Here is a 27,676-nt window from a genome sequence, read left to right on the forward strand (position 1 = left end):
GAGAGTCGTAAAGCAGCGCATTCGGCTTCTTGCTAGGGCGATGGTTCTTGTTCCTACTTCCAAGTAGCTTGCCCGACTTCTTCTTCAACATCACCAAAGTGATATCCATCCAAGAACAAAGGAGGTGAGCCATGAAGGCCGTAGGGATGACCGATTGACAGGTCAGAGGCTTCCCAATCAGAAAAGATTTGGAAGACCGACGAACAGGGCTGCCACCAATTCTCCCCAGATCAAGAGCACTACCGGCCTCCCTCTGCAAGCGCAAGGGAGGCAACACAGCGAGCTATTATAGCATCAATGGAGGCCATGTGGCTGAGTGAGAGACGTAGAGAAGAAAGCTAGGAGAAGAGGAGGCGAGGGCGCCGTAGAGAGCTAGGGTGAGAGAGAAAATCTCTCCTAGGGTTTTTTTTTCCAAAATAGGTGGGTGTGTATACTATAAATTTATGGCTTTTTTTTAAGAAGGAACAAAGTTGATTTCATGTTTTATTGTTCTATACAAGTATTTACATTCAAAGTTTAGTGGACTTATATTTGACTTCTCTTAAGAGATCTCAATTATTGAAGACTTTTTTTGTCATTTCATTTTATTGATGAATATACAAGTTATGTTATTTTTTGCCCAGGGCCTTGAAAAAACTTAGGACCGGCCCTGATGTTAATCAGCTGACTTGCTTAGTATTTAATAGGGGAAATTATCATTTACCCAAATTTAGGGGAAATGATCATTCAATCAATTTCATGGTTGTTGTCCGTGTTTCTCACGTAGGTTAATGTGGCATTGCCTGGTTGCCTAGGTTCGTAGAAAATGTCATGCACGTAAGTTCCAGGAATTCCTAATTGTCAATCGGTCTTTTTCTAATTAACAGAAATATGGCTGACGCATATTAATTGTTATAATTAGCAGAGCATCAGCTGATCGACCTATAACAGCCTAAACAGCATCATAGCAAGAGTGATTTTGAGAGAAAACCGAAAGAAAACTTCGATCAGTATCTTTCTACGCTTCCTTCTCTTAAAATCCCAAGTCGAGACGCTTCGGATCCACGAGCTAGGTACACCATTGTGCCATATATGTTTCTGTTTGTTGCCTTTTAATTTTGTTATTGTTATAGGATTCCAATTCCAAGTTTTTTTTTTTTCTTCTGAAAAGGGATTTGGAACCCAGCCTAGCTGGCATGGGACTTCCAAGTTTAACAGTGTCTGAATTATTGTTACTTTTCTAATGCAGCTAAGACATATACAATTTCTCTGAATTTGGGGAGTTTCTCGGGCAAGATTGTTCGTGAATGACTATTGCATCCTGGGGACACTGGGAGTTGTTTGCATGTGTTGCTGAACCTGTGTTTGATGTCCATTGGGATGTGGTAAACAAGTCTTTTGCGTCTGTGGCAAGACTAGTATGTTCCTAAGGAAAAAAGAAAAAAGGAATAAATAGCTTCAAAAAAAAAAAAAATTAATGAATCGAGCAAAATAGATAGCATCTTAGTTATGTCAAAGAACTTTATGTGGATATAAGCATATTGCATCTCGTGTTGTTTAACTTCATTTCTTTCGTAATCTTTAAAGTTTATTAGGCTGAAAGGGTTAGATTGAAAAGAACAGCAATTTCTTGCTTTAGGTGTCGTTTTTTTGTTGTTGTTGTTGCATAGGATCCTGAAATGGCGGATGTTATAGGGGCTGTTTTAGTGGGTCTTGCTTTAGATGGTGTACTAGATAAAGCAACTGAATTGTTCAGTAAAAATATAAAACTGTGCATCAGCTCTCTGCAGTTTAGTAACTTCGTACGGGATTTCGCATATGGAGTAGATTATTTAGAATCTCAGATCGAAAAGGTAGACGATCAAAACAAGGAATTAAAAAAGACGATACAGAGCGCCAGAGGGCTCCTTGACAAGTGTCGGAGACTTAGTAATAGTAGGTGGAACGCCATCAAAAGATATAGATACACCGCGAAGGTCTTTCGATTAAATAAAGCTTTTAAAATTCATGTAAAGATCTTGGAGTTGATGAATCAGATGGAGATCTTGGAATTGTCAAGGAAATACCGCGACCAATTTGGTGAATCAGCAAACGTTGAGAACGAGATCTTACAATTGGAGAGGTATATAGCGGTGATGACCGAGCAAATTGGTAGTACTACCATGCGAACGTTAGCTTTTAAGGATGTTCCTTTGAATAATCTAAATGATCTGGTACGCAGTCAAATTAAAATTGCAAGATTTAAAGCTGGAATGGGTGTTCCTTTGAAGGCGAATCTAAAGGAAGCTGTAAATGATACTGAAATGAAAGCATCATCCTTTCACGTTGAACTGGATGTGCCTATAAGGGAACTGAAGAAGAAGCTCTTTACGGATGGGGTGTCAATGCTTGTTGTAAATGGTAATGGAGGTTGCGGGAAAACCAAAGTGGCAAAGCAGTTTTGTCAAGATGACGAAGTCAAAGGTGCGTGTGTGTTTTTTATTTTTTAGAATGTGTCTCTAATCTCTATATATATTAAGCTTCTACGTTGTAGTTAGAATTTTAATATCATTTACATCATATTTCTACATTAAGATCATACATAATACATCATTACATTGTGTGTGGTTTCAAAAAAAAAAAACATTGTGTGTATTTCTCTGGTTGTTATTGTACTTTCTATGCCTCTCACAGTGGTTATATTGTATTTGGACAGATAAATTCAAAATGAATATCTTTTTTGTGACGGTTTCAAAAAATACACCAATTATATCAACAAATGGGTTCAGAGGCTTGTATTTTCCAGAACGATGTAAGTGCAGTTATGTGGCTAGAACATTTTCTAAGGGAAGCGGGGCAAAATCCTTTGTTGTTGGTCTTGGATGATGTTTGGCCTGGATCAGAATCTCTTCTTCAGAAGCTTGATGAATTGAATAAAATGCCAAATTACAAGATTTTGGTGACCTCAAGATTTGAATTTCCCGGATGCGGCTCTACATATTATTTGAGTTCGTCAAATAGTAAAGAGCCAATGGACCTTTTATATCAGAAACGGCTCACCACTCCGACTTCAGCTATTTCTATAGTCCCAAGGTATGCAGGCTAATTCTGTACTGTAAAGACTGTTTTCTCAACAGCTCAAAGTACATATATAATCTCTTCTAATCAACTTGGTTGATCACAACCAGGATGGAGAGGAGAGAGGCGATGGCTGATGATGAGTTACGTGCTGAACTTAAAGCTGAGGTGCAGGCAGTCAAGCGAGACTTGACAAGTAAACTAGATGGCATCAACCAACAACTTGTCTACCTCATACAAGTAAGACTAGCTAATACATTACATTTCTATACTATTGCCAAGATACAGTTCAATTAATATAATTGCATGTACATGTGATATTATATATAGAGTAAAGATGAGAAGGGCCCGGAGCGCACAAAAGAAATTGAGGTTACACAAGGTTACACAAGACGCATGGACGTTGATGCCATCACTGAAGACTTCAAGGTTACACAAGAACTTCAAATCCTAGCAACAGAGCAACAATCAATGAGGCAGTTTCGGGCATGGATCGGTCATCCAGACGATGGGTATGTCTTTTTGTTTTTTAATTTTTCGAGTTTTTAATTTAGGTCTTGATGGGTATGTTTTTGTTAAGGCTCTAAATATATTTGGTGAAGCTCAAGTCTAACTCGAGTTAGGGCATTCCAGTCCTTTATTAGGACTGTTTATATTTTTTCGTTCAATAGTTTGGTACCTCATACACCTTAGCACAGTGAAGCATTACTGAAGCTAGGGTAGTTTGTATAAAAACCTTAATGTAATCTCTGTTAGCTCTTCAATCTTCATAATAACACAGAAAACTCCTAGCTACCTTTTCCATTATTCTTCTTTTGCAAGATTGAGCTTTTTAGCTCTGTTGCTACAATCCTAGAAGCTTTTCATGTAGGGTTTTTCCATTTACCTCAATTCTAGAGATTTTTTTTCCACTTACCCATTAAGTTTTTTTAACTCCCCCTTACCCAAAACACTCTAACTGTGCATTTGGATGAGAAAATTATAAAATCCATAGGAATTTATAAATGATGGAATCTTTAACTCCATCAATCTAAAATTCTATTAATTGCAATTTCTATTGTTTGGTTACATCTATTTAGGATTTGAAATGTGTAATAAATTAAGAAAGTTTAAAACAAATAAAAAGATAAAATAGAAAAAAGTCTTGTTTTGGAAATAAAAATTGAATACTGCAAAGGAATTCGTAAATGACACCTATTTTGATGGAAATTGAAGTGAGGAATTTAAATAACGAATTCCTTCATTTTTTTCCATAGAGAAATTTAAAATTTCGAATCTGATAATGCCAAACGAGGGAATTGACTTTTAGGAATTATGAAATCCTCACTTTCAATTAAATTCCATCATTTTTTTCCCTCATCCAAACACACTCTAAAGGAGGTCTTCCCTAATACCCCATTAAGTTTTTTTTTTAGACTATTTTACCCTCACCCCTTTGTTACATAGAGAGAGAGAGAGAGAGAGAGAGAGAGAGAGAGAGAGCAAAATGGACGAGATAGAAGGCAGCCGGATTCCCGTCACCGGCTGCCAAAATTCCGTCACCGCCGCCACCTACCAGACTTCCCTGAAAACCTCGCCGGAGGTCCACAAAGAGATTGTCGGAGATCTTATAGGTATCTAGAAAAGTTTATTACTCCCAAATAGGCCTGTATAATATTGCCCCCCAATAAGCTCTTATTGCCCTAATAGAGGAGAAATAAACCTCTATTGCCCCCAATAGAACTTCCAATCGCCGGAATAAGAACTAGTCTCGTTAAAATTAGACAAATAAAACTTTAATTAAAGAAAAAAACGATGAGATTACATCAACTCAAAAAACTTTATGATTTTTAATTTAGGTCTTGATGGGTATGTTTTTGTTAAGGCTCTAAATATATTTGGTGAAGCTCAAGTCTACCACGAGTTAGTGCATTCCAGTCCTTTATTAGGACTGTTTTTATTTTTTCGTTCAATAGTTTGGTACCTCATACACCTTAGTACAGTGAAGCATTACTAAAGCTAGGGTAGTTTGTATAAAAACCTTAATGTAATCTCCGTTAGCTCTCATTCATAACACAGAAAACTCCTAGCTAGCTTTTCCTTTATTCTTCTTTTTCAAGATTGAGCTTTTTAGCTCTGTTGCTACAATCCTAGAAGCTTTTCATGTAGGGTTTTTCCATTTACCCCAATTCTAGGGATTTTTTTTCCACTTACCCATTAAGTTTTTTTAACTCCCCCTTACCCAAACCAGTCTAAAGGAGATCTTCCCTAATACCCCATTAAGTTTTTTTTTTAGACTATTTTACCATCACTCCTTTGTTACATATATATATATATATAGAGAGAGAGAGAGAGAGAGAGAGAGAGAGAGAGCAAAATGGAAGAGAGAGAAGGTAGCAGGATTCCGGTCACCTGACTCCAAAATTCTGTCACCGCCGCCACCTATCGGACATCTCTGAAAACCTCGCCGGAGGTCCACAAAGAGGTTGTCGGAGATCTCATAGGTAGCCGGAAAAGTTTATTACCCCCAAATAGGCCTGTATTGCCCCCCAATAAGCTCTTATTGCCCTAATAGAGGAGCAATAAACCTTTATTGCCCCAATAGAACTTCCAATCGCTGGAATAAGAACTAGTCTCGTTAAAATTAGACAAATAAAACTTTGATTAAAGAAAAAAAACTATGAGATTACATCAATTCAAAAAACTTTATGTTTTTTAATTTTTCGAGTTTTTAATTTTGGTCTTGATGGGTATGTTTTTGTTAAGGCTCTAAATATATTTGGTGAAGCTCAAGTCTAACTCGAGTTAGGGCATTCCAGTCCTTTATTAGGACTGTTTTTATTTTTTCGTTCAATAGTTTGGTACCTCATACACCTTAGCACAGTGAAGCATTACTGAAGCTAGGGTAGTTTGTATAAAAACCTTAATGTAATCTCCGTTAGCTCTCATTCATAACACAGAAAACTCCTAGCTAGCTTTTCCTTTATTCTTCTTTTTCAAGATTGAGCTTTTTAGCTCTGTTGCTACAATCCTAGAAGCTTTTCATGTAGGGTTTTTCCATTTACCCCAATTCTAGGGATTTTTTTTCCACTTACCCATTAAGTTTTTTTAACTCCCCCTTACCCAAACCACTCTAAAGGAGATCTTCCCTAATACCTCATTAAGTTTTTTTTTAGACTATTTTACCCTCACCCCTTTGTTACATAGAGAGAGAGAGAGAGAGAGAGAGAGGGAGAGAGCAAAGTGGAAGAAAGAGAAGGCAGCCGGATTCCCGTCACCGGCAGACTAAATTCTGTCATCACCGCCACCTACCGGACTTCTTTGAAAACCTCGCCAGAGGTCCACAAAGAGGTTGTCAGAGATCTCATAGGTAGCTGGAAAAGTTTATTACTCCCAAATAGGTCTGTATTGCCCCCCAATAAGCTCTTATTGCCCTAATAGAGGAGCAATAAACCTCTATTGCCCCCAATAGAACTTTCAATCGCCGGAATGAGAACTAGCCTCGTTAAAATTAGACAAATAAAACTTTGATTAAAGAAAAAAACGATGAGATTACATCAATTCAAAATGTCTATTGCCCTCCCCCCAAATAGAACTTTTTTTTTTTCCATTTTTCTTTCCTTCTGGGCCTTCTTCTTCAATTTTACCTATAAAAAAAAAGTGATATGGGCACCCAGAAAATGCTCTAGGCACCCAACAGTCCAACAAACCCAGCACACTGTTGGAGATAGTGCCAAACACAGGCTGCTCACATACAGATTGTACAATCCCATATTCACCAATTTTCACCCACTTGATTTCTCCTGAAATGTCACAAACACACCACCAAAAAATTACATATCAGGAGGAGAGAATCAACAGTGGAGATCTCATCCTCAAGTGGTCTTACTCGTTCGAATTCAAGTGAAGCTCCACTTTGGAGCTGATGATGGTGACAAAGCCGATGACGGCGTTGCCGTGGCGGTACTGGAGAGGCGGAAGCTTCTGGAGCAAGTGGTTGTTGTCGTTCGGTCGCTGAAGCCTCGGGTCTTCTCATTCCAAATGCGAATCGGAGTCTCTAGGGAGGCATCATGGGAGTCCGATTGCGAATCGGAGTCGTCGGTTTTCCCATGGATCAATTGCTTCATGGTGTTTGCAGAGAGAAAAAATCGGATGAAAATCGGAGAAGCCGAGGAGGCATGCATGCATGGGAGTCCAATTGCGAATAGAAGTCGCGGGTTTTCCCATTGATTAATTGCTTCATGGTGTTTGCAGAGAGAGAGAGAGAGAGAGAGAGAGAGAGAGGCGTTTTGGTTTCATAGAGAGAGAAGGGGAGAGTCTGGAGAGTGAGACAGAGAGGAGAGAGAGATCGAAGGGAGGATAGAGATCGATAGAGAGTGGCAGTAGCTGTAGTTATTTAATTAGAAAGTGGGCAGAATAGTCATTTCTCTTTAAATTGTGTTAGTGAGAATAAAATTTGCTGCTGAGATAAGTGAGATAATTTTGACTCATTTTAGTTTTTTGGTCAAAGACGCTTTCATGTACAAACTATTTTTAATTTTGTATTGCCATGCATGTATATAATATTATAATCTATCCTTAATCAATCATTTTCTTTTTATGCAAGACGGCGCGACTTAGAAATCTTCGAAGCATCAAAGAAATGGTTGGAAGACTTGATGACCCCAGGCGTGTGGTTGAGTGACACGGTAAGTATAAATATCATGTATAATATTTATACAATTTAAGCTAGCGAAACAAACAACGTGGCTTTTTTTGTGTGTGTGTGTGTGTGTGTGGGGACCAGTACAAATATCAGAATACTTGGATTCTGTAAACTAATGTTGTATATACAGCATGTAGATGCTTTTTTGTACTTCGTTCGCAAGAATACACATCATTCCCAATCTACTCAATCTTGCATGATCCTGGATACCGTGTTTTGGGTAAGAAGTGGTGATGCTTTGTGTATGCACGTTTTTATATGTTCTTGAAATTGTGTAGTTAATTAACTTGGGTTGCTTAATTCTGTAGGGTTGGATGAGTGGGCGATGGACTTCTTTCCAGAATAACCCCAACTCCTATGAGTGGGATTCAGATATTATGGGCTACCCCCTTGGCAAGTCGCCTCAATTCACCCGACTATGGAGTGAAGTTGACTGTGTAAGTAAATGTTTTTATCAATTGCAGATGTCATGATCGATAACTAGCTGTTAGCTAATAACTCCATTTGTCATGTTAACATGCCCAGTTGTACATTCCGGTGAACGTTACCAACCAGCACTGGGTAGCTGTATGTGTAGACTTAATGAGGAGAAAGTTCACCATTTACGACTCGATGCTATCAGCAAATCGGGATGAGTTCATCTGTGACCTACTGAATCCCATTGCCACAATGTTTCCATCATTGCTTATCCAGTCGGGGTTTTATAAAATGAGGCCTGAGTTGTCCCCTCTGAATACACCGTTTCAGGTTGTACGTCTAGCAGAAAATATCCCACAACAATCGGAAAGGTGACCAAGTTGTCGCAATAAGTTCGTTATTGTTTTCACCAAATATTTGTTATCCAATTAACTAACTTACTCATCACATATGCATTTCACAGCGGAGATTGCGGAGTGTTCGTGCTTAAATTTGTGGAGTATTTGAGCTCCGGGCAGCAATTAAGTTTCAGACAAGAAGACATACCGGCATTTAGGGAGCGAATGGCCTTCCTAATGTTTGCCATGAGTCATGACATTGGTGGCAACATAAATACACTTGTGACTTAGAAGTGTAATTTGATCCTTTCATTTCTCCTCCACTTACATCTTTGAGTTTTAGAAGCTGACTAGCAAGATAGCCCGCGTGATGCTGCGGGTTTGTTTGCTTGCTAAAATTCACTCAATATTTGCATGTAGTCTTAAGAAACATTGAACATTTACATACTTTGAAACAGTGCACATTTACATATGCTTGATAGAGTTTTGCATTTATACTTGAAAGAAGATAAGGAGCAAGCATTTTGTGAAGTCTGCAGATTTGCTGTTCTTGTTTAATATCCTTAAACTCTTCTTGGAACTCCTCTAGATTTGCAAACTGCATGAAAAGGTACGAAATAGGCAGCATCCTCGAGCTGACTATCCCTCTCTTCCTACCACATACAAAGGGAACAAAGTTAACATTAAGTACCATGGTGGGAGAAAATGTAAACAAAAGAAAGAAAAAAAAAAAGCAGATTTCATATGTAACGCAGTCTGCATTCTTATATAAGCTAATCCCAGTTGCTTGAACAAAAACAAACTATTGAAAGACAATATTGTTGTCAAGGTCTACTACATCAAGAAAACTTTATACCAACAACAAATGAGAAACAAAATCCAGAGTTCAGAAAGGAATACCCCAAGCATTACTGAAATGGTTCCTAACAGCTTAATATATAATCCTCGAAATTGCTTTATGAAAATAAGTAACTTCAAAACGATGTGGCAAGATCCAAAAAATAACAAGGAATGTTAAAATTCACGTAAGATGTAATCAAAAACAAAATCTTGGTGTTAAAATACCTTACAGTTCGAACATTAATAACCTCTTTGGGCAAACGCACACGGTTAAAATCACCCAATGTCAATCCATGACTATGACGCATTGACATTTTGCTTCTATTTTTAAAATAAGGGTTTTAGTACTATTCATCATTTTTTATTTTATTTTATTTCATGTAGAATTTTAGATAATGCAGTACTAAATAAATAAGCTTTCTGTAATCACATTTATGTAAATCTTTAATTAAACATGACTCGGATTACCTATGAACTCCAAACCATTTGCCATTCCCCTTATTCGAGTTCCGATTCACCTATATTTTGATTTAAGGAGACAAACTCCTTGATTACCTGCAGTATTAATATGGTAGCCAGAAACTATATGCAAAGAAAAGTTACTTTGACATACAAAGTATAGATTGTTAAAGAATAAAGGAGTCGAGAGAGATTGATGAGAGAATTGTGTGTTCAATATTGAGAATAGGAGCCCTATATATAGGGATTACAAAGTACATGTTCTAATGTTACAAGGAATACTATTCCGAATAGGACTAGGAATTCTAGAACATTCTCTCCTATTACAATCATGGAACTAATCCTAGTTTTAATAGGCACACATAGTCAATTTCCTTCAACACTCCCCCTTGTGCCGCTCAAACTTGGTGGTGACGCTTCATCTGTTACCTCGTTAAAAACCTTGCTCGAGTGAAAAACTCGATGGGACAAAAACAAGCTCGAGGAGGAGAAAAATAGTGCAACACGTCCTTCACTCTTCGAGATCGAACATGTAGACATCATAACTCCCCTTGATGCCGATATCTCCCCCTGATTGCTACAGTCATGGGAGTTCGGATAACATCCTCAATCCGATGCTCTTCACATGTTTCTCGAAGGTGGATTTAGGTAACGACTTAGTGAATAAGTCTGCTACATTATCCTCTGATTGGATTTGATTCACTTCAATCTTTAGAAGTGATTGTTGTTGCTAATTATAAAAGAACTTAGGCGATATATGCTTGGTGTTGTCGCCCTCTCGAAGGTGGATTTAGGTAACGACTTAGTGAATAAGTCCACTACATTATCCTCTGATCGGATTTGATTCACTTCAATCTTTAGAAGTGATTGTTGTTGCTGATTATAAAATAACTTAGGCGATATATGCTTGGTGTTGTCGCCCTTGATGAAACCTAACTTCATTTGCTCAATACAAGCTACATTATCCTCATAAATACATGTAGGTTCATTCGTGGTAGATTTCAAACCACAACTTCCTCGAATATGTCTAATTACATACCTTAGCCATATGCATTCAAGTACGGCTTCATGTAGAGCAATAATCTCTGCATGATTTGAGGAAGTAGCAACAAGGGTCTGCTTTGTAGACCTCCAAGATATCGCAGTGCTTCCCATGGTAAAGACATAACCCGTTTGGGAGCGACCTTTGTGAGGGTCAGAGAGTTACCCTGTATCAGAAAAACCCATCAAAACATCATTGTCATTTTGATGGAGGGGAGGAGGCGAAACCCGGCCACCTTAGCCGGTGGCAGCGCCGGCGGCGTTGGCATGGTCGGTGGTCAAACTATGGAAGGTGTCGTTTTGCCTCTTGGGGTCCGATCCCAATTTTCCATCATTCCTTTTTTCTCTATAGGGATAAAATAGGATCATATCAATCGTACCTCTTAGGTATCGAAAAATTATCTTTACACCAATCCAATGGCGGCGTGTTGGCGTAGAACTATGTCGAGCTAACAAGTTCACTGCTAATGAGATGTCCGGGCTTGTGCATTGAGCTCAGTACAATAATGCGCCAATTGCACTTAGATAGGGCACTTCGGCCTCTAACAATTCTTCATCCTCATCCTTTGGACGAAATGGATCTTCTCCGGGCTCAAGACTACGGCCAATCATGGAAGTACTCAAAGGCTTTGCTTTATCTTCATTAAAGCGCCTTAGGATTTTATGAGTATATACAGACTGATGGATTAAAATCCCATCACTACGGTGCTCGAGTTCTAGACTGAGACAAAACCTTGTTTTCCCAAGATCTTTCATCTCAAATTCGGATTTCAAATATTTAGCAGTTTCCTTTAACTCATCTAGAGTTCCAATTAGGTTCATGTCATCGACATAAACTGCTACGATTGCAAATTCGGAACTTGTTCTTTTAGTGAACACGCATGAGCATATTTCATTATTAATATATCCCTTCCCAATCAAGTAGTCACTTAGACGGTTATACCACAACCGTCCGGATTGTTTTAATCTATATAGTGAGCATTTTAATCTTATTCAAAACGCGCTCCGTGGTTTAGGACTACTTGATTTGGGTAATTGAAGTCCATCTTGGACCTTCATATATATCTCTGAATCTAGATCCCCATAGAGATATGATGTAACCACATCCATAAGCTGCATGTCCAGTTTTTCGGAAACTACCAAACTGACAAGGTAGCGGAACGTTATAACGTCCATTAAGGGAGAATATGTCTCCTCGTAGTTGATTCCAGGGTGTTGTGAGAAACCTTGCGCCACGAGGCGGGCTTTATATCTAACCACCTCATTTTTCTCATTACGCTTTCCAACAAACACCCATTTATGGCCAACAGGTTTTACATCTGGGGGTGTCTGCGTTATAGGCCCAAATACCTGTCTTTTTGCTAGTGAATCTAATTCAGCCTGGATTGCATCTTTCCATTTAGGCCAATCCTCTCTTCGTTGACATTCTTTGATAGTGCGAGGTTCGATATCATCATATTCTATAATTCCTTTTGCAACATGATATGCAAATGCATCATCAATAGTCTTAGAATTTCTACCCATCATCTCATGTACACTAGTGTAATTCATGGAGATCTCCCTATTCTCTGGAATTGGTTCTGACATTGGAGTGTCCCCAATGATGTCTCTTGGACATAACCAAAATCCGGAATATTCTCATGAGATGGATTATTTACATCGATGATTAATGGATTATTTTGTGCCAAACTCGCTTTCTTTCTTGGGCGAGAATCCATCGAACCTATGATCCTCCAGCGCTTCCTGGCGAGAGCCGTGGGCCTAGCCATAACGTCACCAAGGGAGGGGACGTTAGTGCCATTCTCAGGTACTCTTGAGATGGCGTCATGTCCTCTAGTTTTAGGGACATCAATCCTTGCAGGCATATTTGCAGCAGGTATGTGTGATCTCGTCACTTTAGCGATATCAGAAAATGCATCAGGCATCGATTCTGCTACATTCTGAAGATCAAGAATTCTCTACACTTCAATTTCGGACTGAGCGGTTAGGGGATCAAGATGAGACAAAGTGGGGACAGACCATGACAATTCCTGTCGTTCCTGTTGAACATTTATGTTCTTATCTCCCCCTAACGACCGGAAGACTGTCTCATGAAGAAAGAGATCGCCTGTCAAGGGTTCTAAGTAGCTGACAATAGTTGGAGAATCATATCCAACATAAATGCTTAATCGTCTTTGAGGACCCATTTTGGTGCACTGTGGCAGCGCAATTGGCACATAAACTGCACACCCAAATATGCGTAAGTGTGAGACATCAGGCTCATACCCAGTCACCATCTGGGATGCAGAAAAGGGTTGAGTGGCAGTAGGCCTCAGATGAATAAGCACAGTTGCATGCAGTATTGCATAGCCCCAAGAAGAACTAGGGAGATTGGTGCACATAACCAATGCTCTAGCAACCATTTGTAGTCGTTTAATGGCGACTTCTGCGAGACCATTTTGGGTGTGAACATAAGGAACATAATGTTCAACTTCAATCCCAATGGACATGCAATATTCATCAAAAGTTTTTGATGTAAACTCCCCAGCATTGTCTAGTCTTATAGACTTAATACAAATGATCAGGGTGGTGAGCCCTTAACTTAATAATTTGGGCTAGGAGTTTAGCAAATGCAGCGTTCCTTGTGGACAAAAGCATGACATGTAACCAGCATATCGATGCATCAACCAACACCATAAGATATCTAAATGATCCGCAAGGTGGTTGAATAGGTCCACAAATATTACCTTGAATTCTCTGTAAGAATGGTATATTTTCTTTAGTGTCATTTGCATAGGATGGTCTCGATCCTAATTTGGCTAAAGAGCAGGCTTTGCAGAAGGAATGATGGGCTTTAGAAACAACCAATGAGGATTTTGGTTGAGCTATGAAGTCACAATTGACTTTAGAAGTAGGATTTGGAGTTAAAAGTGCATTGGTGGCGTCAAGGCCACCCTTGGGCTGCAGGGGGACAGCGGCGCCGGCCTGTGAAGGCCGGTTTTGGAGGTGAACTGTGCCGTGAGGTGCAGGGGCTCCTTTGGGGTCCAAAATTTGATTTTTACTTCTTTTTGTTCCGAAAAATGGATGTCTGTGTGAAGTCTTTAATATACAGATCATCATATCACGACCTGGGTGTCCCAAACGGTCATGTCAAAGCCTATATGTGTCGGAATCCCATAAATCATCTCTCATAACATGATTGGATTCAATTATTCGAATAGTGGTTGCATACAACCCACTAGATCTAAACAATAAGTTTCTCTAAGACTCTTTTATGTCCGTAGTCATTAGAGGTGATGCAAAGGAACTCCTGTCCATTCTCACAATGTGTTTCCACATGAAAACCATTAGCTCTTATATCTTTGAAACTCAATAGGGTTCTTCCTGCCCTAGGAGCATAAAGAGCTTCAGTGACATTTAAATTTGTGCCATTTGGCAGCCTAAATTGGGCTGGTCCTCTACCATGAATCAATTGAGATGATCCAGCCATCGTAGTCATAGAAGATCGAGTAGGCGCCATCCATAGGAATAATTGCCTATTTCAAAGGATGGTATGTGTAGTTGCACTATCCACGAGGCATTCTAGCTCTCCGGGAAACATACTGAAAAAATAATAAAGTTTGAAATTAAAATATGTCCAACACATAGAATAAAATAAGTCGAGACTTTGTTAATAAAATAGCCAATGATTACATCAAAGTTTCGTGACCATAATCTAATCCAAAAGAGAAATCAAACCGTCGACAAATCGTAGTCACTCGATCCATTCGGTAACTCCAATTTGGTTGTGACCAGGTAAGCTAAGGTGAGATTTTGGTGGAGCAATGCTCATTTTTAAAACCGTTCTCTCAGTTCAAACCTTTCCTAGACATCACAATTACTCTTGGAAGAGCCTAGTGAGAAAGAGTTAATACAATAAGTTATTTTATTGATTTAAGGCATAATTGCCATTACATAATTCTTGGAAAAATAAAGGACTACACTAATCAAAATCTACAGCATCCTTGTGCAATTCTTTATCAGATTGGAATTCCGCTATTGTGAGATTGACGTTGGCATCATCACCATCATCTTCTTCTTCGGCAAGATAGACTTCTTGCTCTCTTAAGTCTCTATATGCCTTGTAACGCGCAGTTAATTGATTGCTTGCATGCATTGCTTGAACCAATGCTTACTTGATCCACATCGATGACATATGTCATTGTGATTGCCTCCTTTTAATTGAGGTGCATTGTTTGCACTTGGGTGGCATCCCCTAGAGGGATTGACGCCATTCCCACGGCCTCATCTCTCACGTTGCCACGTGTTTGTCCTTCATTTTGACGATTACCTTCCTTTGTAGGGCGGTTGTATGGACCCATACGTCCATTTTGTCCCTTATTTTTCGGGTTTCGATCCTTGTGCCCTCCTTTGGGTGCATGATTATAATTCGCCTCTTGAACGCTCTTAGTTCTGATAGGCCTTGAATTATAATTCTTCACAAGGATATTATCATGTTTTTCAGCCACAGACATAACATTAATTAGTTGATGAAACCTCGTGATCCGTCCAGCATTATATTCTCCTCTGTATTGCTTTGATACCAAAATTGCTGAGACGGGGAAGGTGGAGAGAGTTTTCTCAATTAGCTCTTGCTCCGTGACAGGTTGTCCATAGAACCCCAACATGGTTTTGAGGCGTAGAGCTTCTGGATTATATTCAACTACGGACTTAAAATCGGCGAATCGTAGATTGCTCCATTGAACGAACTTTCAAGTCAGGGAGGAGGGAGTCCTTGACATTGCCAAATCGCTCTTCTAGCGCAACCCATAATTCTCTAGCATCCTTGATTGCCATGTACTCCAATCGGAGTGATTTATCCATATCGCGTCTCATCAAGATGAGGGCGGTGGCATTATTCGTAGCCGTACGCTCAATTATGAGCTCAGGGTTTGGAGCCATAATTACGGGTAGGATCCCTTTTGAAGTGAGATGGTTCTCAACATCCGTGACCCAACTATGGTATTCCGAGCCAGTTGAATCAAGCATAGGAAAGTCAAGCTTCAGCTTCGACATCCTGAAATAAGAAGAAGAAGAATATTAGTTTTGGAGTTAAAACTTCCACGACAACTAATAAATAATAAGATTTCCGAGCTATGCTACCAAGAAATCGATTTCCAAGAAAATTTGGATTAGACCAAAACAATGATGTTTATATGGTTATAAATCAATGCTCACGGACGCTCTTAATCCGAAGTCTTACGAACGCTTTTAGTTCGTTAATAGCATGAATCCCCACGATTCCTCTTTTCAAGAATCAAACCCACGTTATAAGAAAGGTGGGATGTAGAAGAAGGGAGGTTGCAAGTCCCCAAGAAAAAGAAGGAGAAATTTAAATTTCAAAAGCAGGAACTTTAATTTAAGACTTACTTGTTAATTCGAAGCTTGAAACCTTGATTCTTGAATTCTTGAACTTTTGGAAGCTTGGACTATTTTTGATCGATGGAGGAGACTTTGGATGGCTCGGTGGTGATGGCAACAGTGGGTTTTAGTTGTTGCCGAAGGGCCGAAGGTTGCTGGAAGTTAGGCCGAAAACTGCTGCTGCTAGTCCAGTTTTGGTGGCTGTTTGGCTAACCGAGAGCTGCAGGGGCAGCGGAGATGTGTGGTTGTCTGAGGGAGGCTACAGGGATAGCAGAAATGCAGGGGCGTGCTGTACGGTGGGCGGAGGTAGCGACAGTTTTTGAAGAATTTTTTGGTTTGGTTTTTTTTTTTCTTGTAGTTAGGGCTCGTACTGATAATGTGTTTAAGAATAAAGGATTCGAGAGAGATTGATGAGAGAATTGTGTGTTCAATATTGAGAATAGGAGCCCTATATATAGGAATTACAAAGAACATGTTCTAATGTTACAAGGAAAACTATTCCGAATAGGACTAGGAATTCTAGAACAATCATGGAACTAATCCTAGTTTGAATAGGCACACATAAGTCGATTTCCTTCAACATAGATTTGGATTCACAAGTATTACCTCTTTAACTCTTGTACCATTACGTAGACATGATTGACAATAGTCTTTGCCTAGCTAAGTTCAGCTCTCTTTTGTTGTTCCTTGCACTACAAAAAGTAAATAGGAATGCAGATACAAATTTTGTGATATAAGCAAAAAGCTACACTCCCAAATTGTACATCATGCTTATAGAAATTCACCTTATCTTATCTCTTAATGTTCTTAGACAACTAAGTAGTTAAAAGCTTATAAATAATGGAAATCACTTGGATCTTTCATGGAAAATAGGATCCAAGTTGGCTAATCATAAATTGGGAATATCATCTACATAGATCGGCTCCAAGTATAACACAGTCTTGACCCTGACAAAGAGTAATGTACGTATTTGCTTGATTGAGTATGAAACCAAGAGGAATTAAGAACTGAGCCAACTTGTCCTAAGCTCTATCACTCGGTGAAAATCTTTAAATACTAACCTGGCCTTGAATCATTATATAGTGTCACCAGCCTTATGTTTGATCCTTCATACACACTTAGAGGCGAACATATTTATATCAGCCTTATGTTTCCACTTACCAGTTCGTTGTAGATCATCAAATTCGACTTCCATATTATTTTTCCATCTATTGCATAAGCTGTTGGAGTGTTTAAAAATGGTTTAAATAAAAGTGGATATAGATCAATAACAAAGGATGCATGGTATTTCAAAAATGTAAGTTCTAGCCAGGAGCTAGGCTATAAGAAGTAAGAGCAAGTCCACCCATTGAGGTTGACTGGTCAAGACTATTCACTGCTTTTTGCCTTTCATTTCCACCTTTTTTTTCTTAACTAATCAGATACTGTTCACAAAAAGTCACCAAATGTCAGTTGGTAGGTCAAGAAATTGACCCAGAGTGACTTTTTGTGAACAGTATCTGACTGGTCAAGAAAAATGGTGGAAATGAAAGGCAAAAAACAATGAATAGTCTTGACTAGCAGCCAACCTCAATGGGTGGACTTGCCCTAAATGTGCAAACCAAAGCATGTCAGTGCATCAAATGCAAAAACAGATATAGTGTAGATAAGAAGTAAAAGTGCAGGAAAGCGAAAGAAAACCAGTGTGTACCCTCAGGCGGCTCGCCCTCGTGGTGGCGTCGTCAGACGGGTTTGGAAGGAACCTAGTGTCCGGTGGTGGTTGTCCATGGAATAAATCCAGTCGGAGAGGAGGCTGCGAGGTGGTCGTGCTAGCGGGCTCGGGGGCTTGTGGGTGGGGCTGGGCTCGATCTCCCCATGATCGGAAGGCAGTCAGCAAGAGGCGGCGTCGCCTAATGGAATGAAGATTGGATCTAAGGGGCTCAAATCGGATCAGAGGGATTCGATCTGGTATGTGTTGCTTGGAACCGTCAGGTGGAGAAGAGTGGATGGGGGTGGCAGCGATGCTTGCAGGTGTGTTGGGGAGGACGGAAGGATGGAGAGGCTACCGAGTTTGCTTGAAGTGGCAGGTCGGCTGTCGGTGGTTGGATGGTGTGGATCTGGCTTGCGGGACTGTGGCGAGCGGCTTGCAGTCTGCGGTCCTCTTTGGTTGGGCTATGAGCGTTCTGGGCCTGGGCTTTGGGCCCAAATTTGCTTTATTTTATTAACTTTATGTTTTATTGTTTTCTGTCTTTATTAGGTAATGGTGGCTATATGCCGACAATAAGTCCCTGTCAGTTTAGGGCAAGGCGATGTGGGCTCAGTCCTGGACTACACCTTGTGTGCGCTTGGTTTGCCCTAGTTAGGTTGCGAATTCTCAAATGGTCTCAACCTCCTAGTGGCAGGATGAAACTACGGTTTTCCGATGACAACATAGTGGGAAAGCTGATCTTATTAGTATATTATGGCTTCAAGTAAGCATTTACTTTCCGTTATGTCGCCGAATTTGTAAAGTGAATAGAGTAGCCAGAAGTGTACTCTTCGCTAGTTGGTGCCTGTTTAGAATACACACCTTTGTGGAGACTCTCGTTATTATCTCAAGTTGTTCTTCTTATACTTATTGTAATTTGAGATTCAGGTACTATATCCCCCTTGTATTCTAAAATTTCATTAATAATCAAGGCCTAAGGGCAGTTGTGCAAGCCCTCTTTCAAAAAAAAAAAAGAAGTAAAAGTGCAAACTATCAAATCAAATTGCATTTGATAAAGGTTTTACTTTTGTTCTGCACAGATCAAAAGAAAACAAAGCAGTTGGGTAAAGGAAATGCTGAAAAGTGTATCTAGCTATGCTGAAAAAGTGAAATGTAATTACGTACTGGAGGAACTTTCCATCATATTAGGATTTCTTGTTATGCGTTTCATGGTTTAGAAAAGTATCTAGTCTGCTAACAGTGTTACTAATTCCTTCCCATCTTATGCCTTGATGTATATGTGATCCAGAAGATACACTAGTTGGAGAGTTGACTTGTCACTGAAGCTTGCATACAGGCACTGGACATAGATTGCTCTCAAAGAAAAAATATAAAAGTCAACTCAATTGAGGTAATCTTCTGACAAGATGCAGAATTTAGGTAGTTGAGGATATACAATGCATATCTGATGGTGGTTTTCAATGTCCCTTGGCATTTGAACTCATAATTCATGCTTTGTTAAGACAATTGCTGATACTAAATGGCTAGTTAATTTTGAATCGACGTTGATTTGATTTGTATAAAAGGAAAAGAAGAAAGCTTTTTAGCAGTTAGGTGATCTCACAAACATTTAGCATGTTTTCATTCCTTTAGCATTTCAAATTCATGTATGACACCTTCTCAAAAAAAAAAAAATTCATGTATGACAGTTATTGGCCTATGAGCAAACCATAGGAACACATATACATAAATAGTTTTAAATATCCCACAAATATCCATTTGGATATCTGTGGATATAAAATTGGCCAGGATTTAGATCCCAACCAAATAATTCCCTTGATGAATAACGATGAACAAAGTTACACATTTTGCTTCTCTGCTTGTTTCCTTAATCAGTTCCTTTTTGCCGTGTTCTAGAAGAGCACATTTCTTTTTGCTCCTGGACCATTTGGAACATACCTGATATCGTATTGAAGTTTATTTGATTTAACTCCTATTAGTTCTGGACTCTACAAATGTAAGAGTAACCTTCCTTTCTTATGCTTAGAGGGATTTGTTTCCAGTACTAAAGTCTAGAATTAAGACGAAGGTTCAGTAAGTGATCAGCTGAAGTGGCTAGAATTAAATTCAAAGTTGCCCAAGCTCAATAACTGGACCGTTAACTTCATTTGGTTCGTCCATGTCTACCAATGATGCTGCTTCAATTCAAGAATTACAAATTTGAATGGGCAAAGGCCCTTTCAAAAAAAGAATGGGAATAGGCTCTATTAACAATGCTTGTGAGGAAACTAAAATTAGATTGAGAATGTGTTATCAAATCCACTTCCCCCTAAACCCTAATTTCAAACAAGCTATGCTATTCGTGTTTCATACTCAGGGAAAAAAACAAAAAAAAAGAACTAACCACGTTTAGGCAGAGCGTTTGTTGACGATGCTTGCTAGGAAACCGAGATCAAATTGAGAAGGCGTTGATCAATTGAAGAAGAGGTGAGACGGTTGAGGACGGGTGAGAGGAGGAGAAAAAAAAAACAATGTCTGAGGACGTTGCCCAGATAATATCACAAGAGTTTTTCTATTGGAACCTCCAAATTTACTCACTTGACCTCTTTATTTTTTACACCTCCTATCAAATTTTTAAATACTAAAATTACTCATTGTTAATGCTCAAGTCCGGCGGTAGCCAACTCTTTGTTTAACGCGGGTCCGGTGGGCGGACCTCTACTCTGAGGATTAGATGACTTCCGTTTACTGCAACATGAGAGACAGGGCGTCAGAGGGAGACGGTGTTGGGCAGTCTTCACTTCTCCGATGCCTAAGTCAGTCACTGTATATGGGCAGCACAACAATAAATGAGTAGTAATTGCGTAATTAATGAGGAGAGAGGAGAGAACATTTTATAGGTGAGGAAGAGGTTGAACCTCTTCTTGTTTCTGATGTGGGACTGATGTGCTTCGATTCCCAGCGTCTGGAGCTTCTGATGCTATCTTGACGCGGCGCGTGGCGGAGCGTCAGCGGTGATCTGGGGGCGGTCCAGGGCTCGAGCGGTAGCCCGCCTGGCCGTGCCTTCGCAGGTTACCCCCTTGGTGGGAGTCGGTACCTCTGGCGGTACCATGAACGTGGCTCATTATAGCTAATTATGCTCGTTCTGACACATGTAGGTACACTCACTAAACCTCACTAAAGTTCCTCAAATAACCTCACTCATAAACAAATTATTATCTTTAAAATAAAAAACTTAGTCATTTCAATAATTTAATTACTCTATAAATCTTAACTACATATACATACCTTAATCAAACAACATGCATAAATTGTTTTTCCAATAAAATATAAAAAAATCAAACACAAGGTATTGAGTTTCGAAAATTAATTTCTAATCAATAAGAAAATAACATGAACTATTCTGTGGTTTTTTTTTTTTTGTATTTTAGCTGTTAAAGAAAATGAAGAAATCATTTTTTCTTAATGTTTATTTATTTTCTCTACTTTTTGTACCTCATGATTAATTATTAAAAAATATATATTTTTTAACTGCTACTCTTTTTTTTTTTTTTGCAAATATAATGGATAGACTTAGATTCAGGTCATAAATTATAATAGGATTTATTTTGTTTTCCCTCACCAATGCATGTTCAACATATAGATCAATATATCATTCATTTTTATGTCACATTATCTTAATAATATTTTTAATTCTTATTAAATATATATGAATGCTTTAATGAGTATGTAGTGAAATTGAAAAATGAAAAATAGATAAGGAAAATAATAAAGAATACAATCTAATATTATTGAATTGGAAAGTCTGCATAAAATAAATATAATATATTTTTTGGTATAATTATTGTTCTTAATAGTCATTTTATAGTAGGTTATATATGTCATTTAATAATTCATAATAGAATGAGGTCAAATGAGTAGATTTGGAGGTCCCAATAGAAACACTCATATCACAAAGAAAAAAAAATAGGGTTTAAAAGATAAAATCAAGAAAGTAAAAAAATAATAATAATAACTTTTGTAATTAAGAAAACATAGAAATATAAAAATCAGAAATTATGTTTTGATAATATGGATATGCCACATAAGCTGCCACCTAAGGTGGGCTCTAGGTGGTTCCCCAATATGAGTACTATCTAATTAATATTATAAATGTAGAGCAAATATACATGTCAATTAATTAAGAAAACTATTTTTTGTAGTATTTGTTTATAACAGAGTTCTCTTAATCAGTACTAAAGAAAAGTCATTGTATTTATTATGTTTTACCGAAGCAAAATGTGGCTTTGTCTTTGTCTATTTTTCTGTTGTTGAGATTTTCTGTAATTTTTGCAACGGGAAAAGGAAATGAACTTAACAGTTCAGGGGCATATGTCTCAGAAGAACATGTACGAAAATAACTTTTCAAGACGGCTAAAATTAAACATGAAATTTGGAGTTTGATGTCCAAGAGATTATCACCACTAATTCCAACATTGTTGTGGGATTGAAGCAAGTGGGGATATATTCAAGATCTAAATACAGCAGCCTCAGTATGGTTTAGGGAATTTCGACACAGTCCACAGCAACGACTCATCACTTGCTTATTATGAAGAAAGAACTATAAGGCATAAATAAGAACTATAAGGCATAAATAAGCTGCTAAGGAGATTCCAAGAACAACAATGATATGTGTGAAAACAAAAACTAGCAGTACAGGAGCAGAGATCAAACAAATTTGAACAATGGAAGACAGAAAGAATAGTATATGTTTATAGATATAGTGATATACTAACCTGTGCAGAGGCTGGGAGGTGATAGAAGTGATGTCCGGCATTACAGCTTTCTCCAGAGCTCTTTCTCTTGCTGAATTCCTCTACCTCTGTTTATATAGAAGAAGGGGGAGTGCTAAAAAGTGATACCAACAACCTTAGCACCCAAACTGTAGCAAATAAAGGAACTAACTGATACACTGGAGCACATATAGTCATAAAAGGAACTAAGCGAGACACTGTAGCCAAAAGATTTGATAAGAAGAGTGGAAGACTAAGCTAGCAAAAAATTGACCGGAACAAAAAATTCACCGGAACTGGTACACCGTGGCACATAAAGGAACTTAGCGAAACACTGTAGCAAAAAGACACGGAGTGATACACTGTAGCACACAAAGGAACTAAGATACCAAACACTGTAGCAAATAAAGGGGAGTGCTAAGACTAAAACTGTTGCAAATAAACGGTGGAGCTGGGCTAAACGACAACGAGATGTAAAAGTAGGAGACCATTTTTCACTTCGAAATACTAATCTGAATGGAATCAGTTTTAGTCAAAAAAATGATAGGGAGAGTTTAACTCTGAAATCAGTCTGCTAAGAGAAAATTTGATAAGAGTAACTGGCTGGCGTTCATAGACGCAAGGCTTTTTCTTTTCATTTCCTTTTTTTTTTTTTTTTTTGAAAAAATGATAGACGGGTTTAGTTCTTAGTGGTAATACTTCGGAAGTATGCAAGAAAATAAAAGGTATGGTGTGTGGCTGTTTCCTTTTTCTATTGGGAATACGAGTCAGTTTCTTCTTTTACATAGACCAAACTTTCTAAGAAACCATTCTCAAAAAAACAAAAACAAAATTAGAGCCGAATAGAACTAGGAAATACAATCAAACTAGAAGTAGGTAACCTAAAAAAAGGGACTTGAATTGCAAGACACCCAAATTTAAAAAACACTTACTTAATTGATTAATCCTAGTCCCACTACTACAAAAATTGAATCAGACGACGGCTAAAAAGCGTCATCTGATACGGAGGCAAACCGTAGTCTATCGAGGCGCCGTCTGATGAAGATCGATTGTAGGGAACCGTCGTGTGAAGTGCTCGGCAGCATGTCGGCAGCATGCCGGCAGCCTGTCGACAACATTAGCTGTTGCGTGACTATTCTTCAGACGACGGGCGACTTTAGAAACTATTGTGTGATTACAATTCAGAGGTCGCTTTATTTTATGGCCATTGTGTGACTTTCATTTAGACGACAGTTTTTCAAAGTATCCATTATCTATTTTACATTCAGACGACAGTTTTTATTTTTCGGTCATTGTGACTATTGTGCACATACGACAGTTTTTTTGTGGCTATTGTTGTCCTAATAGAATGATTCAATGCATTATATTTGCTGGATGTGGAATCAAAAATGACCAAATTAATAGTAACTAATCAATATATATATATATAGAAGAAATTGTTATAATCCACATTATGCACCAAAATGGATTGTACAAAGATAATCTTTTATCCACAGAAGTAGTACATCTAATAGTCCTCTCCTATCAAAATACATCAAAAAATTTACTTCAGTGTCTAGTTTTGCAAGCTTTGCTGTTCTCATGACCTCATTGGAGTCTAAGGAGCTTGAAGTTTGAGGAGCTCCCAGACTCAACACTCTCAATATCTTCTTGAGTTTCTTCAATAGCATCAAATTCAACTTTTCTTTTAGCATGTGCTTTAAGCAACTCAAGGTCCTGTTTGAATGTGCTTCCTTACTGCTCGAAGGCCATTCATATACTTCGATTTATCCAGAGCCTGTAAGGGGCAGGAGAGAACAAAAGGAGAAAAATGAGAATTAACGATGGACAAAGTCTCAATTATGTACATATAAAATAATGGTTGATCACACAAATATAAAGGAGAATGCATAATTTGATTAATGGAATTCCCTTAATCTGGACCCCTAAAATGAAATTAAAATAAATGAATTAAGTGCATATGAAAATATACCAAGACCTGGCACAAAGTAAGCTGAATATTACCAGCTCCAGGGGGGCATGTCAACAACAAGGTAATCCGGCCAGCTCTCCCCTACATAATGAAATGAACACAATTAGACACTAAAAGTACCATCTTTTAGCATTGAATTATGTAAGGGCCTCTGAACTTAAATTTTTTAAGTTGTGCTATCGAGATCTAAAAAAAAAAAAAAACTGATGGAGATGGAAGCTTCATTAACATAAGCTTCACAAGAATTTCATTGGCGATACAGTACTTAGCTCATGAAATGGGGATAATGATCAAACAAACTTGCCCAACTTATTTTTGGAAGCATGCCATACCACTCTGTCGTAGTTAGAAGCTGGTCTCTAGACAGGAATTCAAATTAAAAAGATATACCATCATCAGAAGGTTTAATAACAACAATCAAACCCTACAATTGTAAATTGAAACCATGAAGTTTAGCATGTAGCTCAAAAGAAAAATACCAACTAAGAAAGCACTAGACAAATATGGAAAGTCTACCTTGCAACTAGAAACTGGCACAATATTTAAAATTGTCTGTAACCCTGCTGGAAGTTGCCCAACATAAAGGGGTTTTGCAGGTTGTGCTGACACAGTCACATTGACATTCTTGACCCAAGGAAGCTTGTTCACCACCTCATGATTTGCCTTTTGCTCAAACTGTAATGCAATTAAAGCTTATTATGATTGCTATTTCTTTCAACTGAAGAAAAAAAAAAGTTTCTATTTTAGTATTTCTAAATCCTCAATTGATTTATTGGACCCCAACTATCTCAATAGTCCATTCAATGTTACAAGTAGAAGCTAACAAAGTCATAATTTTTCTCATAAATGATAGAAGGTGAAAATCATGAAGCTAATAGTTACAGCTGCATCTTTTCATTAGATATAATTCATTCAAAGGACAAGAAAGAAATTGAGATTCATTCACATATACATCAATCAGTAAGCATTTTTTAAGTGCACTTATAAATCAAAAGTCTACCATATCAAATTATCAAGTATATGCAAGTTCTTGATATAACAATGGTGATTGTGTCAATTACCATGTCCTTTACTGGACGTACTGGAGTAGTGAGCTCTAACCGAAATGAAACCTGAGATGAAAAATCAATATACCTGGTCAGGACATCTTTTTTAATGTCTGTCATTGAAAATCTTCACATTCATGCTCTAAATGACCTCTCCCAAAGCCTCATTGATTTGTAGTCTTTCACAAATCCACACGAGACGATGTCTGTCCCGAAGTCTGGATCAATGATTTGAGACAATGATTTCAGCACATCACTCTCAGCTATCCCATTTGAAACTGCAGCAGCACCAGCTACATTTGACCAAAGGCAATAGGATAACTAAAAATGCTAATCGCAAAAGAAGCCATTAACAAATACCAAAAACTACCTGCCAAAATTAACATCTAGATGTGGAACGATGAACAACAAGAGTGCTGGTTTATTCACAGATGATGAACTATGAAGAAGGAATAAGGAACTAGCAGAGAAGTAACAACCAAACTGAAAACTAATATATTGAAGAGTAAACAAGAAATTAAGAACAAAAAATGAGGAATAGGGATATTTTTTTTTTTTCTCCTAGTCTAGAGAAGAGTTGGAGATAAAGAGTAATTACGAGAAAACAAAATCATCATATCAATCTAGTGTAATAAAACCATCCAAGGAAAAGTATTACCCAGTATCAAACTCAATTTCTAATATTGTTCAATAATTCAAGACTTTCTCCAATCTGATTTGATAGAAAATTTTCAATGCTGCCCAAGTTCCAATCTTGAATGCTAATGCTTAAATTTTCACAACATAAATAATGCTTCTTTTGTAAAAGTTTCATTCTTAAATCTCATGGCTTTGACCATATGGAATTCTGAACAATTCCAGTTCATTAAAAAAATCAAAATCCCTCTAAAGAAAGGCAATGGGTTCCTTCTGGAGCAAATCAAAGACTAACAAAACTGAATTGTGCAATTTTGGAAACTGGGTTTAATCCAGAAGTAGTTAAAGCTGCTGGGTTTGCTCCAAGAAGGTAGAGAAAGCCTTACCTTCCAAAGAAGCAACTTTAGTTGTGAAGGAGCTTAACACAGTGCCTCTTCGTGATATCCATTTCTGGTTTTCAAGTTTCTTGTTCAGTAATTCTAGTATACAACCATGAACTGCTGCAGAAGCACAACAATACCGAATTACCCACAAAAATATATTTGGCAGAAACATCAGACAGTTCCAAGATTGACCCAAACCAGCAACAATTCATTATGTTATTCTAGAACTGGTCTCATCTATAGCTAAATCTGATTGATGAATACAGCAACAGATAACAAACACAGTTGATGATGCATGAGAAAGTAGACCTATGCTTCTAAGCAACCAATCAAATAATTAATGAAACTAATTAGTCAAGCAAATTTCACAAAAACTGAGCAAATGGAACAACAAAAACATATAACAAGAGAAGAATGAACAAACAGACCGCCATGAAAAGACAGAGCACTGAGTGAATGCCTATCTGAGGATTTGAGCTGAAACCATTTCTAGAGAGCATCTGAGAGACCCATTTAGGGGAGGTCCTTCTCTTATGAAATCCTGAATACCCAGAAACAAAAGCGAATCAAAATTAGTTCTTGAGCCCAAAAAGAAAAGCGAATTATCAATACGGTATGAAATCCACATAATTTGCGCAGTACCAAATTACAATCAAAGATCAACACAATCGATGAGCATGAGAGAGGAGAAGAGAGACAAATGCCGATAATGGCAACATGGAAATCAGAAATAACGGAGAGGTTACCACAGATGCGAAGTATCTCGAGATCCAACTCTAACATAGATTCAATTGGGGACATTTACCTTTCAGGAGAGAATCAGTTGCGATGGGGTTCTTCGTCATCTATGCTACGCACCGACTCGATCTTCTTGACCAGTTCATGGGATCAAATGAGCTTGAGCTTTGGGTTCTTCTGTAAACATATATAGAGAGAGGCCACCTTGGATTATGCAAGAGAAAGAGGACTCGAAGAATTGGAGAAGAGAGGGTTTCCAATCTAGGGCT

General features: G+C 38.1%; 2 protein-coding genes across 3 annotated transcripts; one reads left to right on the forward strand and one right to left on the reverse strand.

The window, feature by feature from the left end:
• Window positions 1–916: 916 nt before the first annotated feature.
• Window positions 917–8,957, forward strand: LOC112167459 (sentrin-specific protease 2-like). 2 transcript variants are annotated; one of them, XM_024304487.2, is made up of 10 exons: window positions 917–1,052; window positions 1,229–2,442; window positions 2,675–3,051; window positions 3,147–3,276; window positions 3,367–3,548; window positions 7,622–7,703; window positions 7,851–7,940; window positions 8,029–8,157; window positions 8,246–8,508; window positions 8,601–8,957. In XM_024304487.2, exons 3-10 carry the CDS (start codon window positions 2,738–2,740, stop codon window positions 8,764–8,766), a joined length of 1,356 nt encoding a protein of 451 aa, XP_024160255.1. In that variant the 5' UTR covers window positions 917–1,052; window positions 1,229–2,442; window positions 2,675–2,737; the 3' UTR covers window positions 8,767–8,957. The 2 variants fall into 2 exon arrangements, with proteins under 2 accessions (XP_024160255.1, XP_024160257.1); XM_024304489.2 differs by lacking the exon at window positions 7,851–7,940.
• A 16,631-nt stretch (window positions 8,958–25,588) lies between these two features.
• LOC121049468 (fe-S cluster assembly factor HCF101, chloroplastic-like) lies at window positions 25,589–27,198 on the reverse strand. The gene is made up of 2 exons (XM_040506943.1): window positions 26,673–27,198; window positions 25,589–25,943 (listed from the first exon to the last, which is right to left on the reverse strand). The coding sequence occupies exons 1-2, from the start codon at window positions 26,839–26,841 to the stop codon at window positions 25,786–25,788; spliced, it is 327 nt and encodes a 108-aa protein (XP_040362877.1). The 5' UTR covers window positions 26,842–27,198; the 3' UTR covers window positions 25,589–25,785.
• Window positions 27,199–27,676: the final 478 nt, after the last annotated feature.

This window comes from Rosa chinensis, chromosome 5 (genome assembly GCF_002994745.2).
Source record: "Rosa chinensis cultivar Old Blush chromosome 5, RchiOBHm-V2, whole genome shotgun sequence".
Lineage (NCBI taxonomy): Eukaryota > Viridiplantae > Streptophyta > Magnoliopsida > Rosales > Rosaceae > Rosa > Rosa chinensis.

Coding starts and splice junctions, on each gene's coding strand:
- LOC121049468 (XM_040506943.1), bottom strand. CDS start 26,841: ATGTTTCTGCCAAATATATTTTTGTGGGTAATTCGGTATTGTTGTGCT. Junction 25,944..26,672: donor TAAAGTTGCTTCTTTGGAAG/GTAAGGCTTTCT, acceptor GGTCAAATGTAG/CTGGTGCTGCTGCAGTTTCA.
- LOC112167459 (XM_024304487.2), top strand. CDS start 2,738: ATGGGTTCAGAGGCTTGTATTTTCCAGAACGATGTAAGTGCAGTTATG. Junction 7,704..7,850: donor GCGTGTGGTTGAGTGACACG/GTAAGTATAAAT, acceptor TTGTATATACAG/CATGTAGATGCTTTTTTGTA. Junction 8,158..8,245: donor TATGGAGTGAAGTTGACTGT/GTAAGTAAATGT, acceptor TAACATGCCCAG/TTGTACATTCCGGTGAACGT.